Source organism: Serinus canaria, chromosome 5, assembly GCF_022539315.1.
Source record: "Serinus canaria isolate serCan28SL12 chromosome 5, serCan2020, whole genome shotgun sequence".
NCBI classification, from domain to species: Eukaryota; Metazoa; Chordata; class Aves; order Passeriformes; family Fringillidae; genus Serinus; species Serinus canaria.
This window is the reverse complement of record NC_066319.1, coordinates 57,656,141-57,669,682: the sequence shown is the minus strand read 5'-3', so window position 1 is coordinate 57,669,682 and position 13,542 is coordinate 57,656,141. Positions and strand designations below refer to the sequence as shown.

General features: G+C 40.7%; 1 protein-coding gene across 2 annotated transcripts in view; it reads left to right on the top strand.

Moving 5' to 3' along the window:
- Positions 1-13,542, top strand: part of ARID4A (AT-rich interaction domain 4A) — a 46,905-nt gene that overhangs the window by 29,585 nt on the left and 3,778 nt on the right. The window contains exons 12-22 of one of the 2 annotated variants that reach the window (XM_050974911.1): positions 606-678; positions 2,915-3,009; positions 3,326-3,423; positions 4,805-5,033; positions 6,484-6,734; positions 8,058-8,255; positions 9,316-9,400; positions 9,539-9,671; positions 10,051-10,113; positions 11,097-12,227; positions 12,815-12,919. In XM_050974911.1, coding sequence (XP_050830868.1) covers positions 606-678; positions 2,915-3,009; positions 3,326-3,423; positions 4,805-5,033; positions 6,484-6,734; positions 8,058-8,255; positions 9,316-9,400; positions 9,539-9,671; positions 10,051-10,113; positions 11,097-12,227; positions 12,815-12,919 — 2,461 coding nt within the window. The remainder of the gene's footprint in view (positions 1-605; positions 679-2,914; positions 3,010-3,325; positions 3,424-4,804; positions 5,034-6,483; positions 6,735-8,057; positions 8,256-9,315; positions 9,401-9,538; positions 9,672-10,050; positions 10,114-11,096; positions 12,228-12,814; positions 12,920-13,542) is intronic. The other variant, XM_050974912.1, reaches the window with a different exon arrangement.

Genomic DNA, 13,542 nt, shown 5'->3' with positions numbered 1-13,542 from the left:
AAACTAAGGAATTTATAATAAGAAGAATTTATAAATTATAGAAGTGACAATAAAGATTTTTCCAAATATAACCTGAAATCAAGCATTGGAACTTAATTACAAAACAAATGCTGTCTGGAGCATATCCAACAGGTATGGTTGGAGAAAGAATTGTTCTGCAGTCTGAGCTAAAGTTGGGATAAGAAAAACGAGTTAAACAAAAAAGCCCCAAACAAACAGAAAGAACCTAACAAAAAAAAAAAAAAAAAAAACCAACCAAAACCTGGAATTCCTGTGAATTCTTTCAGTCTTGTAAATACCAGACCTCTTCTGTGTTAGGCAGGTATGCTAGCACACCTGTGTATTAGTGTTTTCATTTTGAGGGTCACTCATTCATTCTGTCATGGACTGATGCTTTCCCTCACCTGCATTTTCTTCTTTTCCTCCTGAGGTACCACTTCAGTCTTCTTGAGTAAATTTTGTTTTCTGCATATTTCACCATTACATGGGTTCAGGGCCAAATGGGAAGTGGTTTGGGTTTAGTTCTTGCTCTTAGGCTTTTGTACAAATAAATGGTTTCTTTGCATATTTGCTGTTTTCATTTATGACTGCACTTATTTTCACAGCCTGAGGAGGAGCTTGATCCTGAAGAGAGGGACAACTTCCTCCAACAGCTTTACAAGTTTATGGAAGACAGAGGTACCACTGAATTTTCTTCTTTTTTTTTTATCTCCAGTCCACTTCTTTATTGGCACAGCACTCAAAGGGAGCTCGAATCCTCCCTGAGGTGTTTTGGTTTTGTTTTGCTTTCACAAAGCCTTTTTTATGTTCACAATGCCTCTTAAATAAGCCCTTGGTTAATTTCTGCTGCTGACAGCCATGGCTGAGAGCTCTGCTGCTGTTAATCCTAGGCTGGAAGCTGCAGGGTCTGTCCATGGATGGTGAAATCCAACCAGCACAGAATGGAGTTGTGCCATCCTCTAGTCTTGTGCACAAATGGAGCAGTGATACCTGAAGAGACTACTTAAAAGATTCTAGTTTTTCCTGTAGCTAGAACAAGAAAATAGTGTATTTTAAACATCTGTCTTTACAGAATTAAGTGAGACTTAATAAATTAGAATAGTTGAACTCTTGGCTTCAGAACAGTATCAAAAGTGCACGTGCTCTGCATAGGGAGCAGGATGTACCTGCTGACTTGGGAGAGCTGCTGTTGCATAAGGCATGTGCAGTTGTGATGAGACTGACATGAAAATGGAAGCTTTTATGCTCCTTTTTAAAAATCTGTATTCAATCCTGCAGAATTTTGTCTTTTATATTGGTTTGATAAATTTTACACATGAAGTTGCAATTTCAATCCTGTATTTCAAATACTGTTTTCATCCTGCAGTAGCCTCGGTGTGGAGGTAGATTATAGGTGTAATTGCTGCCCTTTTTCCTTTTCATCTTTCTTTTCTCTTGACAGCAGCTACCTGAATGATATTTCCATAGCAGCACAGAGTGCAGCAAGTGTTGATGTATTTGAATTTGAAATGACCAGAGCTAAGGGTGAAACATGAAGTGCTTGCAGAGTCTGGATATTTGCCCCTTTCTTTTTTTGAGGGTGGGAGGTTGTTAAAATTAATGGGGAAATCAAGCTGCCTTTGTAAAAGAGGGTCTGTTCTAAGGAGGTGTGTTCTAGACCACAGAATCACAAAAGCACAATCTAAAAGCTGTTCAATATTGCCATTTCTTATCATAGGTTTAGAAACTGAGCATGTATTATAGCAAAGTGTTCTGGAGCTCATCCAATATAATTTTGAAGGCCTCCTGTGTATATAACCAGTGTTTCTGGAGAATAAGCTGCCTTAAGGGAATAAAAGGCTAAGTTAGGGGGGAAAAAAAAGAAATCATTCTGCTGCTGGGCTAATCCAGAGTGTTCCTTTCATGTAGCCTGATTCTTCCCACTTTCCTGTTTTCTTGGTTTTTCATTCTCTTTCCTAAACACTCACAGACTACAAAACAGGTAGGGATGTCAGGACCTTGCCAAGGCAGAAGAAGAAAGCATTTGTACGATGAATTTGAAGACTCAGTCCATAAAATATTTTTCAGGCCAGTATGTGAATTGAGCAATGTGCAGGACTGAGACTTTCCCCTTGTCTGTTTGCTTTTTATTTTCCTTCTCCATCTTTATAGCAAGATTTCTGTTCCCAGCAGATTTGTTCTGCATTGAACAAATGTTTTGATTCATGGAATCATGACAGTATTCCCAAAGTCCTATAAAATTATTTTAATGATTCCAGATATAATTGCATGAAGATGAGGGAAGATACAAAGCAGCAGGGAGGAGGTTTGGCATTCTTCCTTGCTGGGAGGATTATTGTCTACGTATGCAGCCACTTGCCCTAAGTCACTTTTGGTTTCTCCTTCTGCAGATAATTACTGTTCTGTGTGTCACTGCCACTCAGCTGATCTGAGCTCTTTCTTTTCCCTGGAACTGTCCCAAATATTCATGTCCTGTCAGGTCCTTGTGCTTTTCCACATTCTGACAGTTTGCCTGAGTGTCTCTTCCTAATCCAACGTCTCTGCTTCTTCCTCGTTCCTTTCAGCCCACGGTGGTTTTAGTGAATCTCTTCACCCACTGCTCTATTCCATCCAGCATTCCTCAGGTGTTCTCTGGAGCTTCCTGCAGTTCTGACTGTCCTCCCTGCTCATGAGAGGAACAGTGGGATGCAGCCAGCTGGGAGGCTGATAAACCACCCAAAGATAATGATGCATTCAAAGCAGGGTGAAGCCTTAATGGGTCATTGGAATTTACTGACTTAAGGAGTATACCTGAAGTCATTAAATACAGATTTTAAAATTTAGAAGAATACTTGTAATCAAATGTGTGGTAAAGGAATGGAAGAGGCACCTTGCTGTTCTTGGGGATAACTTGTTCCTGTTTTATTTTATTCAGGTACTCCTATCAATAAACCACCAGTTCTGGGCTACAAGGACCTTAACCTCTTCAAACTTTTTAGGCTGGTTTATCAGCAGGGTGGGTGTGACAATGTAAGTTCTGGATGTTCCCTGAACTAAATATGTCTGTTCATTCATATCTATAAATGATTGTCCAGGGAAGCTGTGCATGCCCCATCCCTGGCAGTGTTCAGGCCAGTTGGACAGGGCTTGGAACAGCTTGGGATAGTGGGAGGTGTCCCTGCCCATGGCAGGGGGTTGGAACTGGATGATTTTTAAGGTCCCTTCCAACCCAAACTGTTCAATGGTTATAAAAGACTTTGGCTTTTAGCTCTGTTAGATATTTTTCCTTAATGTTCTTGTTTAACAAAATCTATAAACTTCATTTTTCTTTTTTTTTCCCTCAAAGATTGAGAGTGGTGCTGTATGGAAGCAAATTTATATGGACCTTGGCATTCCTATTTTGAACTCAGCTGCTTCCTACAACGTAAAAACTGCTTATAGAAAGTAAGTTCTTGTATTGGATAGTGGTGAAAACACTTTTCCTTTCTTTTTCCTAGCTGTAGCTTGTACAGCATTCAAGAGGTTTTTGGTAGTTAGAGACAGCAGTAGATATTCCTCAGTTAATGAACAGTTCTGAGCATTTTCCAGTGCTGATGTGGAGGAAAGGAGGGAGCAATCAGGGCTGGAAGTTCCTGCTGCTCCAAAACATCAGAATTCTGCTCATTTTTTACCAAGAAACTTTCACTTTCCTCCTGTGCTGACAGCATTTCAGAATAAACCACTGAAATTTATAAAATAAACTTTGGCAGATTCAGTTTTGCCAGTTATGGCAATTAACATTAACAGACTCCTTAATCTTTAGATCTCAGATGCATTGAGGAGAATTTTATACCATTTGCTTTAACTTCATGAAAGGTGTTGGCTGAAAAAAGACATGTTTTAGATGTATATTTGTATAAAATCTTTGCAGAATTTGTAGAATGATGGCACTAGGGCTTAACTGTGTGCATTGCTATGGTCAGTGTGAGAGTTATTAAATAGTAAAATCATTGCTTATATTGACCAAATGCGTAAATCTTTTTTTCTGACCCTCACTTTTCAGCTGTGTTGTAACTTTTGCAGTGCAAACCTTTCAGGAATGACATGTTCCAAGCTTGTTTTCGAAATAAAAACTGTTTTTATTGTTTATCCTCCTGGAAGTTGGACAAGAAACAACTGGGCTTTTTGAGTAAAAGGGAAGAATGAGATTCTCTTAACTCAAACCTAAGGAAGTTTGGAAATAGGGATGAGTAATGACTCAATTCATATTCATGTCAATGAAGATGACTAAATTGAGACTCTCTTCAGTGGGATTTGAACTGGGCACATGTTTAAGGTCTGTATTTTACAGAGAAGAGTGTTTACCCTGGAAAGAGTAATTGGTAAATGTGTACTGGGTTGCTGTTAGAGTGGAAGTAATGATGATGTTGTTTGGACACAGGAAAATGTGTTGTGACAGTGATAGTGTGTTGTAACTTGCATATTAATTCTTTGAGGAATGAGCTAGTTCATACCTCTCTCACCTGTAACTGGATTAGAATGTGCACAGGCAGTTTCCAGAGAACAAGCTCATGCATGGCATTACTGTCATGAATTCTTAACTGGATGGGAATGAAGTTAAATATGTAGGAAGCACCTCTGTGTATTCTTTTTCAGCATTTGATATGAAATTGTTTCACTTCAAAATCTTCTCTAGGTTTTATATTTTATTTGTGTTTGGTTATTTGTTGGGTTTTTTCTTTATTGTTATTTTCCTGAAGTTAACTGAGCAGGAAAATAGGTTTTATGCACTTCAATAAATGGAAAATAAACCGTGAAATGTAAATGGGACCTTCCTTGTCTGTAGGTATCTTTATGGTTTTGAAGAGTACTGCCGTTCTGCAAACATTCAGTTTAGGACCATCCATCACAATGAACCAAAAGTGGTAGAAGAGACACAGAAACACGTGGAACCAATGGAGGAGAGTGTGAAAGAGGAACAAAAAATGCCCCCAACAGAAGTTAAAAAAGAAGCAGAAGAAAATTATTCCAGCAGTGAAAGTGAGAAAGAAGAAATTGAACTAAGATCCCCAAGGGTGAGTGGTCTGAACTGATTTGTGTTTAGTCCTTAACAAAGTCCCCTTGTATAGTGAACAGTTTCCATAGTGGGTTTTCCCTGTGGAGCAGCTGTAAATTGGAACTGTTGCAGTGTGGAGTTCTGTGAGTGTTAATTGTTAACTTTGTTCTACCTGGACACAGAGTGAGGTTTGATTATTCCTTCATATTCCACACCATGCATGGGATTTGCTCAGGCTCACTTGGATGTGCTGTGGCTCAGGGATGGCTTGGAGCTGTTCTCATCACAACAGTGAAACACAGCAGGGCAGTCTTGGTTCTGGGTGAGGGTTTCCACAGGCACATCGAACCTGGAGCCTTCTGGCAAGAAACAGGAATATCAAAAACCTGCTGTGGATCTAAGAATCAAAGGAAGACCCATTTTTCTCAGCTGGTTTTTATCACAGTTTGTCTTATAATAGAAGAAACACTCATACAGACAAAAGTAGAAGGAGGAACCATTAAGTTTAGCCTTCATTTGTCTCTCAAAGCCATAGAGATGAGGGTTGTGTTAGTAGCTACATAGATCAGATCAGTGGCCCATCAGCTGGAGGATACTGAACACCATGAGGAATACAGACAGTACTTTAAAGGTGTTGGAATATGACTGTAGCACTCATTTAATTATGTTAAAAGAACATTTTGTGTTCTTCAACAGAGTATGACTACTGAAGGACAAGAATTACTGCTTTTGAATTGTTCAAGTTCTAAAGATTCTGTTTGACTAAAATGTCATTCTGTTGAAGTCCTCCTTGTAAAGCAGCTTGACATTAGCTTTGTTCATTTATTTTTGAGTTTGTTTTTCTTTTTGACAATGCTCAAAAGAAGGATAAAGAAATAAGGGAATTTTTTGTCTTTTTAATAATTGGCTCTTTGTTCTGACTAAAAAGCAGTGATCCTATCAAGAGACTTCTAATGAATCAAATGATAATCCTGTGCTAGATCTCTAAGAATTAGTTGCAGGTAGTCCCAGGCAGCAACTGACTCGAGTACTCAAGGTGCCTTTTAAAAATGGTATATTTAGAGCTTTTTTTGAAAGCTGACAAATTTCTGCCCTTGAGGTCCACAGGTGACTGTTAGGATTGAAGATGCCTCCCCTCAGTATTCCTATACAAGCACTTCAAATAATGATATTGCTGTAGGTGAACAAGACATTTTGGCCCTTTCTATCAGAGTAACAAGCATTACAGTCCAAACAAATGTCCTGAAATCCTCCATCAATTAATCAGAAATTCATCCTTATTATTCCAGATGAAGCAGATATAAAAACTTAAAGCTTTAATTTTACTATTTTAGAATATTTTGCATTTTTTTTGTCATCTCCAGCCTTTCTTCTCTACAGGAGTTGCATGTCTCACTTTTTTGCTGGGATTTGGAGAGTTTATGAAAGCAGGGGACAAGTGCCTTAAACTGATTTTATTTTTGTTCCAGGGACGAAGAAGACTTGGCCGTGATGCAGCCCCTGCTAAAAAAGATGGTGAAGAGGATAAAACCCAAGACAAATTAAAAGATAGTAACAAAGAAAACAAAGATGTAGAGGAAACACCTGAGAATGCAGAAAAGAAAGAAAATGAAACTCCTCTAGGGAAGAAAAGCACACCAAAGCAAAAAGAGAAGAAAATTAAAAAACAGGAGGATTCTGATAAAGAGTCAGATGAAGAGGAAGAGAGGCAGACGGAGAGGTAAGCACTAACTTGTATCACCTTCTCTGAGTTTCTCTATGCCATGATTGAGCTGTTCTCCAGGCAGGAGGACACAGACTTGGTCTTACTGAAGTGTGAAAATCAGAAGCCTTATTCACTCAGACAGGCAGGGAAGGGAACATTTTATTTCATGCTTGTAGAGCCTGCTGTACTTTCTGGAAGCATCTTTTTGTGCTCGATGCCAGGCTGCATTTTTCACTGTCACTTCACTTGCCAAGGCTGTGTTGGTGTTTTATCACACCAGTACCTCCAGACACCAAGCTGACCAGGCTGTGAGTCTGCCAGGTGCTGTGAGAGGGTGGGAACAGCTTGGGGACACTTCCCTGGGCAGTTGAAACAGAAATGGCAAATCCCTCTTCTCCTGTGCTTTGAAGGATTTGCTGATGGCTGGTGAAGCTCCAGGCTCCTTGTTTTTACTTTGTGTCAGATGATCAGGGCACCAAAGTTTTCTTTAAGCTGTGGGGATGTTACTTGTCCTCCGAGTTGCTTGCCACAAGATAACTGATCTTTCACTGAAGGCCAACAAATCTATTTCATTCAAAGCAAACCCATAGTCCTTTCTAGTATTTTATTTCTTGCTGGCTTCTTTGTAGAGTAACTTCTAAATTATGCTAAATTGTCCTTTAAGTAGGGAAGGAATTATAGCTGAAAATAGGTTTGATTATAGTCCTTCAAAATATGTTTGAGTATAATATTTAAACAGTAACTAAAGGTGTAGTGACAGGTGGATGTATCTAATAAAGAGCTGTGCAGACACTTTTAAGCTTGGCTGAACACTTTTGTGATCAAGTTTTTTTCCAATGAAATGGTGTTTGTGTTTTGAGAGGATCACTGTGATGGCAGTTCAAACTCATGTGCAGTTAATAAACTGTAGCATGTTAAGCCAATGGTAAAAGTACCAGTTTTTTATAAATAATGTGTCAAAATCAAATATTTCAGAAACTGAAGTTAGTTCTTCCTGTGCTGTTTAGGAGACACACACTATGTTAACTTTTATTCCTCGTTGTATTGTCAAAATATTAATTTAAAAATAATCTTTAGGCTTTGAGGTGGTTGTATGCTTTATGAATTGTGTTTAAATTTTAATAAAACTTTCTGGATATTTTTGGCACTTAGCCCTATTCTCCCTAAGTTCTGCTCTTGATTTAAAAAATCTGGTTCTGAGCAAGCTTCAGAGACAGGACAGGGTGCAGAAAATTAATTTCTTTTTTTGTTGCAGCCTTTTTCTACATTGACTGTTCTCTAAATTTTAAAATATGATTGTTACTAATTAGTGGGCATTTAAAATACATTTTACTGCAGGGAAGAAATTGAGAACAAAGGAGAATCAGAAGGTGAAGAAGATGAGGAGGACGCAGAACCCTGCCTGACTGGAACCAAAGTGAAAGTAAAATATGGACGTGGAAAGACTCAAAAAATTTATGAAGCCAGTATTAAAAGCACAGAAATTGATGATGGGGAGGTTTTATATTTAGTTCATTACTACGGTTGGAATGTAAGGTGAGGATAACAAATTGCCTTTCATTTCTTGGTTCAAAGGCTTATTTGCAAAAGAAACTTTTGTTTTTAAGGAAATAAAGTGAGAGATGATCAATTATGTGGCTGCATATTGAATTATCATCATAACAGGCTCTTCTTCACTTTTCAGTGTTGGTGATTTTGTTCATGGTGTTGCAGTGAAAGAAAATCAGTGTCAGAATATACTTGTATTTTTCCAGGTGTCTATCTGCCTTAGTGATCTTCACCTCTTCCCTGATATTTATTGTGTCTATCAGTGTTAGCACTAGCAAACTTTTCTTTAAGGGAGCCATTGATAATGGTGAAGATATTTATAACCAAGTGTATTAAGCACTGGAATTTTGGCAATAAAATACATTCTTGTAATGAATGTTAACTGGGATTGTAAAAATGCTTCATAGTACTTTATATACTTTTGGTATATAACATGTGGTATTCCAAATCCATAAGCAAATTGCTTTATGTGACAACATGAAGTTTGAGTGTGGCAATATTCCCCAAATATTTACAGGTTCTCTTTACATTTTTAATGCCTTTAGGAAATTTTGAGGAGCATTTTTGTGTTTGTGCTTTTCAGAATCTCATTCAGTTTGTTCCCATAATTAAAAAAAGTACATTTTCCTGCAGAGGTATGATGTGAAAACTGTCTTATGTGTATGATGTGGAATAACTGACCATTTAGAGCTGACTCAGCCCCCTGAGTGCTCCAGTGAGAGACAGGGAAGTTTGTGCCTTAATGCCCTCATCCCATATTTTTTTTTCATGACTGGAAATGTCATTCACCTTTCTAAGGCCAGAATACTGCATGAGTTGTAAATACAGGCTCTGCTATCATGGAATGGTTTGGGTTAGAAAGGAAATCTCATCTCATTCCACCCTCCTGCCATAAGCAGGGACACCTTCCACTACCCCTGGGTACTCTGAGTGTTGGCCTTTTCAACTACCTCATTAATAAATATTTTGTGTTAATTCAAGTCTTTTACTCCTCATATTCCAACATTTTCATGTGCAGTGATAACAGCATGGTTTCATTCCCTTTCAGGTATGATGAATGGGTGAAAGCTGATCGCATTATCTGGCCAGTGGAAAAAGGAGGACCAAAGAGAAAACAGAAGAAAAAAACAAAAGTAATGATTTCAATAATTTTGTTCTAGTACTGTATTTAAAAAAAAAAGTTACTCAAGCCACAGCCTAGTTTTTAATAGAGCAAAAGGTTTGATAATCAGCAGTTAAACATTAATAAAAATCCACTGTTTCCCCTGCAGAATAAAGAAGATGGTGAAAAGGATGAGAAGAAGGACGAGGAGAAACAAAAATCCAAGCGTGGGCGGCCCCCACTGAAATCCACTCTCCCATCCAACACGTCCTGCAGCCTCCCCAAAACGCCCAGCAGCGAAGGTAAATGCGGCTCCGGTGGTGCAGGGAGCCCGGGCTGAGCTCGCTGCCCTCCGGGAGAGCCCGGGCTGAGCTCGCTGCCCTCCGCTGGGGCCCGGACTGAGCTCCCGGGCTGAGCTCGCTGCCCTCCGGGGGAGCCCGGGCTGAGCTCGCTGCCCTCCGGGGGAGCCGGGCTGAGCTCGCTGCCCTCCGGGGGAGCCGGGCTGAGCTCGCTGCCCTCCGGGGGCGCCGGGCTGAGCTCGCTGCCCTCCGCTGGAGCCCGGGGTTGCGGTGGGAGCCCGGAGTTCCTGCTCTGCCCCTCGGGCCTGCACCGCCGCAGCAGCGCCGGGGCTGGGCGCTCCTGCCGATCGATACAAATTAATTCTTTCGATTTTAATTTTAGCAACACCTCGCAGGCAGACCAGACGTAGCTCAGGAATGTTTGATTCTGATAGAGGATCAAACGGTGAGTGATCTCAGCCCTGTGTATGCTTTGGAGGCTTTTTCAGTACCTTTTCGAAAAGAAGTTCGGTGTTTTTTTGTTGTTTTTTTTTTTTTTCCTTTTTTACCTTCTTTTTTGGTTTTTTTTCCTTTCTTCTGGTAAATTTTGTTGAGTAAGCAGTTGAGCTGCCACTGCTGAGGAGCACAACTTGCTCACACAAGCGCAGTGACTGTACAAGTCATCCCATGTTCTTCAGCCAGAGCCTTTCAGTCCTGAACAGACCAAATCCAGTGCTATAATGATAGTCTTTATTGTGCTAATTAAGTCCTCAACCTCAATAATCCAACAGCAGAGCTGTTAATTATACACAAATGGCAGCACATCTTTGGTGTTTCTAAGCCTCTCTGAACAAGAACTGAAGTGAAATCACTGTCTCCTTTTAGTACAGGTCCCTGAGTAATCTCCTGGTAATGTACTAATGCTTGCTCTCTGTGTGGTGCAGCATTTGTACAATAGCTTGGCAATGAAATGTCCATACTGAGCTTTAGAAGGTTTTTATTTTTGGGTTTGGGTTGGGCTTTTTTCTCTGCATGGAGGGAAGTGTTGTTTTTTGGTTTTGTAGTGTCATGTGGGAGAGGCAATATCCATGGATCAAGGGAATAATATTTTTGCTGCAATGAAATGTAATTCATTTGTATTGACTTATTTGGGAAATAGTAGAAGAATCACAGACTTCAGCTAAATCACCTGAGTTAAGAGCATCATCCAGATGCTTCCTGAACCCTGACAGCACCACCACTACTGCAGTTCCATAGACATTTTAGGTAAAAATAAGAAGTGTAGCAAGTGTGTTGAGTAATGCAGGATTTTTAGTTTAAAATTATTACTGTAAGCTGATGTTGACCTTATAGATTACTGAAAGCAGGGTTTTTGTGAGGTTCAAATAAAAAGTCATGCTGCAATTAATTATTTAGGGTGCTGTCTGCTTCTTTTTAAATTTTTTTTAGACTCTGGCACATCTGACAGTGAAGCAGATGAGTCATCTGAAAAGAATTTGAATGAAGAATTTTCTCCAGAAACTTCAGAACTGGAAAAAAGTGAAAAACTCCGTGATGAGAAGCTGGATGAGGAAAACCCAAAGATTTCTCATGTGCTGAAGGAAAATGACAGGACTCAAGTACAGCAGCTAGAAACATTGAAACTGGAAGTTGAGGAAAGTGAACAAATTGTTCAGATTTTTGGAAATAAAACGGATCAAATGGAAGAAATCAAAAGAGAGGTTGAAAAATCACCTAAGGGAAAAGGGAGAAGGAGCAAGACAAAAGATCCCTCATTGGAGAATGCGAAGATTGCACCAGGAAGCCAGGAAGAGGTGACAAATGAATCTCTTACAGAACCTGAAAGGTTAGATGTGTCTTCCTTGGACTGTAAGGACATTTCCAGCACTACTGAAAGTGAAACAGAGCCCTCCACAAAGGATAAGAAACTTTTGAAAAGGAAAACTTTGGAACAGGCGTCACCTGAGAAGAGAAATCGGCGAGAGAGTGAGATGGAAGTGCCAAATATTGTATCTGAGGAGAGGACCAATGAATGTAGTGGAGCAGAGGAATGTAGAGGGCTGAATGCTGAGGAGTCCCTCAGAACTGAAAACGAGGAGATGCCATCCCTGGTGGCGGAATCGGTTCCGCGTGGTCCGGAGCTGAGGAATGACAACTTCCAACGGCCGGCCGAAGCCAACGAGAGCCTTCCCTTGAAAGATGAGGATGACACAATGCCTCAGATTGGTCCTGAAACCTTGCTGTGCCATGAAGTAGACCTGGATGACTTGGATGAGAAGGAGAAGAGCGGCACTGAAGACACAACAGCAGAAAAGCCAGACCCCAGTGCTTCCAACTCTGCCCCCTCTGCCTTAGCCCCCGGTGTCCCCTCGAGCTTCCCGGTGGCTTCTCCTCTGGCCCTGAGCCAGGACGAGTCACGCAGCATCAAGAGCGAGAGTGACATGACCATCGAGGTGGACAGTGTGGCAGAAGAATCTCAGGAAGGGCTCTGTGAGAGTGAGTCTGCCAATGGATTCGAGGCCAGCACCACGTCGAGCAATTGCAGCATGGCGGGGCAGGAGAGGGAGACAGGAGAGAAAGGTGAGCGTTTCCTGGAGGAGCCACTCCAGCTCTGGTCCTTGCTGAAGGTGGCTTGAGGATGGCTAAAAGCTGCTGCTCTGTCTGCTGGTTATAGACTCACAGAATGGTTTGGGTTAGAAGGGACCTCAAAGCCCACCTTGTTCCCACCCCCTTCCATGGGCAGGAACACCTTCCACTATCTCAGGTTGCTCCAAGCTCCATCCAGCCTGTCCTTGAACACTTCTAGGGATGGGGCAGCCACAGCTTCTGTGGGCACCCTGTGCCAGGGCCTCAGCACCTTCATAGGGAAGAATTCCTTCCCAATATCCCCCCAAACCCTGCCCTCTGGCAGAGGAAAGCATTTCCCCTGTCCTGTCACTCCAGGCACTTGTCCAAAGTCCCTCTCCAGCTCTCCTGGAGCCCCTTTAGACCCTGGAAGGGGCTCTGAGTTCCCCCCAGAGCTTCCTCTTCTCCAGACTGTGAACAGCCTCAACTCTCACAGTCTGGTTTTAGATTTCTTTGTTGCTTATAAAAAGAACTTTCTAGTAGCAGAATTATTTCAAGTGTCATGTATTTTATTTTTGATTTCTTTTTCCCTCCTCTCATAGGTCAAAAAAGGCCCAGTGACAGCAATAGTGGAACGCTGGCAAAAAAGCAAAAGCGAACTCCAAAGCGAACCAGTGCTGCAGCCAAAAATGAAAAGAATGGAACAGGTATATTCCTGCAGGGGAAGGAGGGGGAAGGTTGTCCTGGCCTGTAAATATATGTAAGAACTTACTGTTCTCATGTTACAAACAACTTCCTGTGAATGAGGCTTCCCTCTCAGGGTTTTTCATTTTTATTTATTGTGATGATTAGTGATAAACTGGAGATGAGTTCTGAGCTCTCTCCCAGTGCAACTGGGAAATCTCTTGCCTGTTTGATATTACTTACTTAGGAAAAATATCTAAATTATTATTTATATTAGCAGCTAGAACATATTTAACATTATGCTGATTTTTAAATATTGGATTGGTTATGAATTTGGCAGAGGGCACATTTAAAGTCTTAAAACAGGTGTTTCTCCTGGAGAAAAAAGAAAGGTTTTTGAAATACAGAAAAATGTTGGATGCTAAGGAAAAGCTTTTCATCCAAAGGGATCTTGTCTAGTTTTATTCTCAAGCATCTCATTATTTTATAACTTGCTATGGAAATCTGAATTTTTTTGTTTCTGTAGCTCATTTTTCAGAGAATTGCAGAGTGGTTTGGGATGGAAAGGACCTTAAAAATCATCTTGTTCCAATCCTCTGCCAAGGGCAGGGACACCTTCCACAATCCCACATTGCTCCAAGCCCCA